Source organism: Austrofundulus limnaeus, unplaced genomic scaffold (assembly GCF_001266775.1).
Source record: "Austrofundulus limnaeus strain Quisiro unplaced genomic scaffold, Austrofundulus_limnaeus-1.0 Scaffold143, whole genome shotgun sequence".
Taxonomy (NCBI): domain Eukaryota; kingdom Metazoa; phylum Chordata; class Actinopteri; order Cyprinodontiformes; family Rivulidae; genus Austrofundulus; species Austrofundulus limnaeus.
In genome coordinates, this window is record NW_013952545.1 from 1,012,695 (window position 1) to 1,016,377 (window position 3,683).

At 38.9% G+C, this 3,683-nt stretch overlaps 1 protein-coding gene across 2 annotated transcripts in view; it reads right to left on the minus strand.

The window, feature by feature from the left end:
- Window positions 1-1,657: 1,657 nt before the first annotated feature.
- The window catches only part of si:dkeyp-97a10.2 (uncharacterized), a 14,201-nt gene continuing 12,175 nt past the window's right edge, over window positions 1,658-3,683 (minus strand). For both annotated transcript variants that reach the window (XM_014016352.1, XM_014016353.1), the window contains exons 5-6: window positions 2,514-2,613; window positions 1,658-2,226 (exon numbers count right to left, since the gene is read on the minus strand). In XM_014016352.1, coding sequence (XP_013871806.1) covers window positions 2,178-2,226; window positions 2,514-2,613 — 149 coding nt within the window. In that variant the 3' untranslated portion in view covers window positions 1,658-2,177. The remainder of the gene's footprint in view (window positions 2,227-2,513; window positions 2,614-3,683) is intronic.

Here is a 3,683-nt window from a genome sequence, read left to right on the forward strand (position 1 = left end):
GTTCTGGCCATTAGATGTAGCTCGTCTGTGTTGGGACATTCTTTTGAATGTCCCGTCCAGAAGACCTATGCAATTTTTTTTCTGTGCCATTCCACATTATTACAAATAACTTCATTTCTGGACATTTATGGTTTGATTTCTTTGTATGTTTGGATCACTTGGGTTGTTACCGACATCTGGTGAAAATTTAATGTCATTAGCACCTCTAGTAATATATTTACTGAGAAAAATGGTGACGTGCTCAATACTTATTTTACCCACTGTAAATGCACATACAGTATACGTGTCTTTAATTGATACTGTTAAAAATGACCAAAGTGCTGACATGGATCTACTTCAGTTATTCCTGGCTGTGCAGCATCACTAACACTATCATGATCAAACAGTTACCACTCATCCRCCCATGTCCCCTCTCAAAAGAGAAACACAAAGCTAAAAAGTGGGAAATCGACATCGGACGTTAATATCAGCCCGGTTTTACTTATCGGACCGATACCGAAATTCTAAAAAATGACCAACATTGGCCAATACAAATATCAATGTCAATATATTGTGCATCCCTATTTTTTCTCACTAATTTACTTTTTAGTAAAGATGTAGAAAACTTGTGCAATATTCCAGACATGAGGCACTTAAAAGGAAAATAAAACCCTCTGAGATCAGGAGTGAATCCATGGAATTATTACACAAAATTTATTCATATAACAAAACACATAAAGAACTTTTTTTTAATGAAGCCATTGCAGAAACTTGGCTGCAAAAAAGTCACAGCCTTTTCGCAACACCACAACCACTTTTTGGGGTTTCATAATMTTTGATTAAGCATCTAAAATGTACTCTTGAAGGCAGGGATATTCAACTATATTGCTCAGGGGGTCACGGTCACTCAAAGCCAACAGCTCCGGGGCTGGGTCATCCTGGGTGTGGGGAGGGGTGGGGTTGTCCAATAATGGTGGGGAAAACACTGCATTATATAAAATTACAATTATTAATTTTTTTATCTTTTAAATATGATTATTTTTGTTGCATTAAATCGTAAGTTTAAAATTAACATTGACTTAAAATCTATTATATATTAAATTTGGTAAAATAATACATATATATGGTGGGCCGGATGGAAGTCATCCACTGGGCTGGATGTGGCCCGGGGGCCACCTGTTGATTACCCCTGCTTAAAGATTTATTAGAGAAATATTTAGCTTATTTCTTAGCTGTAAATATATATGCATGAAGATGTATTACCAGTGGTGGGCACAATTCTCCTAAAGCACTAATAGGGGAATTAATTTCCTGATTAATACTTTAGGGCTTTATCTAAATTTAAAAATTATTAGTGGATAAACACTTACTAAGTTTATAGGCTAAATTTAGAAGCACTAACTGAGGTCTATGTTATTGATCAAAATTAATGTTGATGAGGGTGAAAACTGTCGCACATTTTGTTCATACGTGTCATTTACCCACCAGGTGACAATATATTGTCAATATATGAACCCAAATACAGCTGTGGAATATCAACGATGAGGCTTAAGAGAGCAGGGTGGCAACRTGTGTCTCATGTTTTCTGTTGAAGAATATTCATGGGCTGACTGGGTTATTTTAGAGCTTTAGAATTAGCTTTTGCTAAACTTTTCAGTGCGTTAGTGCTTTAGAACTGGGGGACCTAAATATTTGAGTTAATGTTTTAGGGCTAGTGGCACTAATTCTTAGATTAGTGCTGCCCACCACTGGTGTGACTAAACATTGAAAAGTGTAGTAAAAATACAAAATATGTGACAAAAGCTTCCAACTGTAGTGATATAAAACCTTTTTTTTAAACTGCTGAAATAATGAGCCGTCGTAACATTATATAGAAGTGTTTCACTATAGGGGAAACAGTGTAGTTTTGACAACGCATCATTTACATAACTTGAAAACTGAGATTTTTTTTTTTTTTAGAAACGGTTTTAGGCAGAGCCCAGCAGGAGGCAGTGTACAGACACAGCTGTCACCTCCTGCCGCAGACCCACTTCTGGATATTTTTAGTTAGAAAACAGTTCACTCTTTATATTGTTGCGAGACGACGTGAGGTCATTCCGCTCACAGGACAGGAAGTGTCCGCCCTCTCAGTCCAGTCCAGTCCATTTACAGTTCTCCTCTCTGAGAACTCTCAGCAGCTAAGGCCCATTTTTTCTTCCTTAGAGACTTTCCTCCAGCCTCTCTCTTCTGTTACTGTGCTTGTGTCTCCTGAAAAGAAGTGTTCAATTTAGATCAAACAGCAGTGACAAACTGTGAACAGACTCACGTTAAAAAAAAAAGACAATTGTTTTGTCAGCAGACGCAGCCCGGCCTGTCATGTCGCGTATCGTGTGGGAGGATGCCATGTTGCATTTTTTCTGTTTCGCTCTGTACTCTCACTTTTTTTTCCCACCCTCCTTGTCTTAACAGTGTGTTATTCTTCCACACAGCGTTGGCTTCATCACCAGAGCATAGCCTGAAATGAGATTTGTGCCTGACAAAGTGCATTACTGTACCTCCACAGAAGGAACGCCAGCACTCCTCCACACAGCAGCAGCAGCAGGACAAGACAAACAACAGCCGCCGTCATCCCTCTGCCCTCGGACTCACAGGGTGCTGCCAACCACACACACAGACACACAAATGATAAAGAGGTAAAAGAAAGCCAGTCATCTGATACGAATGCTCTAAAAGTCCTCAGCAACAAGTCTGTACCCTCAGTAAACTCTGCAGCAGAAGGAGAAAACAACAACATCCTAAAACACCCTGACWGTCTCTGGATCATCACGCCTCTCGGCAGATACGCAGGATTGTGTTTGTCTCGCCTGTTTAGCAGYTCTGGTAGCAGCAGCAGCGGTGGCGGTAGAGATTTATTGATCCCAGTCTGGAAAATCCTTTTTTTTCACTGAGACGCCACGGCAGCAACAGTACAAGAAACAAAAGTTCAGTCAGGATACGGACAAACGGAGGACGTCTGAAAATCCATGGTTGAGGTTTTTTTTTTATTGTGTTGGTATTATTAAACAGATTGTAAAAGAAGCAGTGGAAAATTATATATGACGCTGGCTGGCAAACACATGAKTCATCTTCGTCTTTAATTAACATGTATTTAACTCACTCTCAGGTGAGTTTATTTATCTATAAAGCTTCTTTTATTTTGTCATTTCAAAGTGCAAATAATCCTCTCCAAACCCCAGGTTCTTCACGAACGGTGTTAATTCCCTTTTTGTTGTGTTGTTTTGACCTTTGACCTCTTAAGGAAAGGGCTCTCATCTCTGTGGCTACCGAGAGCCCCGATAAAGTCAGCAGCTTGTTTCTGACAGCCAAAACATCAGGAAGAGGAAACACGTCCATGAGGGTGAACCAGAGAGGTCAAAGATCACAAAAACAACACCTTATTATCCCTTCAACAAAATATAAAGAAAACGTCCGTTTGAGAATGAACATTTTGTTATTTCTAGGATACAAACTGTTCTTCATTTTATTGTTAGATTGTTTAACGTTATTGCCTTATGTCATCAGGGCTGGACATAAACATTGATATATCAATATACAGTGGTTTGCAAAAGTATTCATACCCCTTGAACTTTTCCATATTTTGTCACTTTACAACCACAAACATAAATATATTTCACTGGAATTTAATGTGAAAGACCAACACAAAGTGGTATACAATTGTGAAGTGG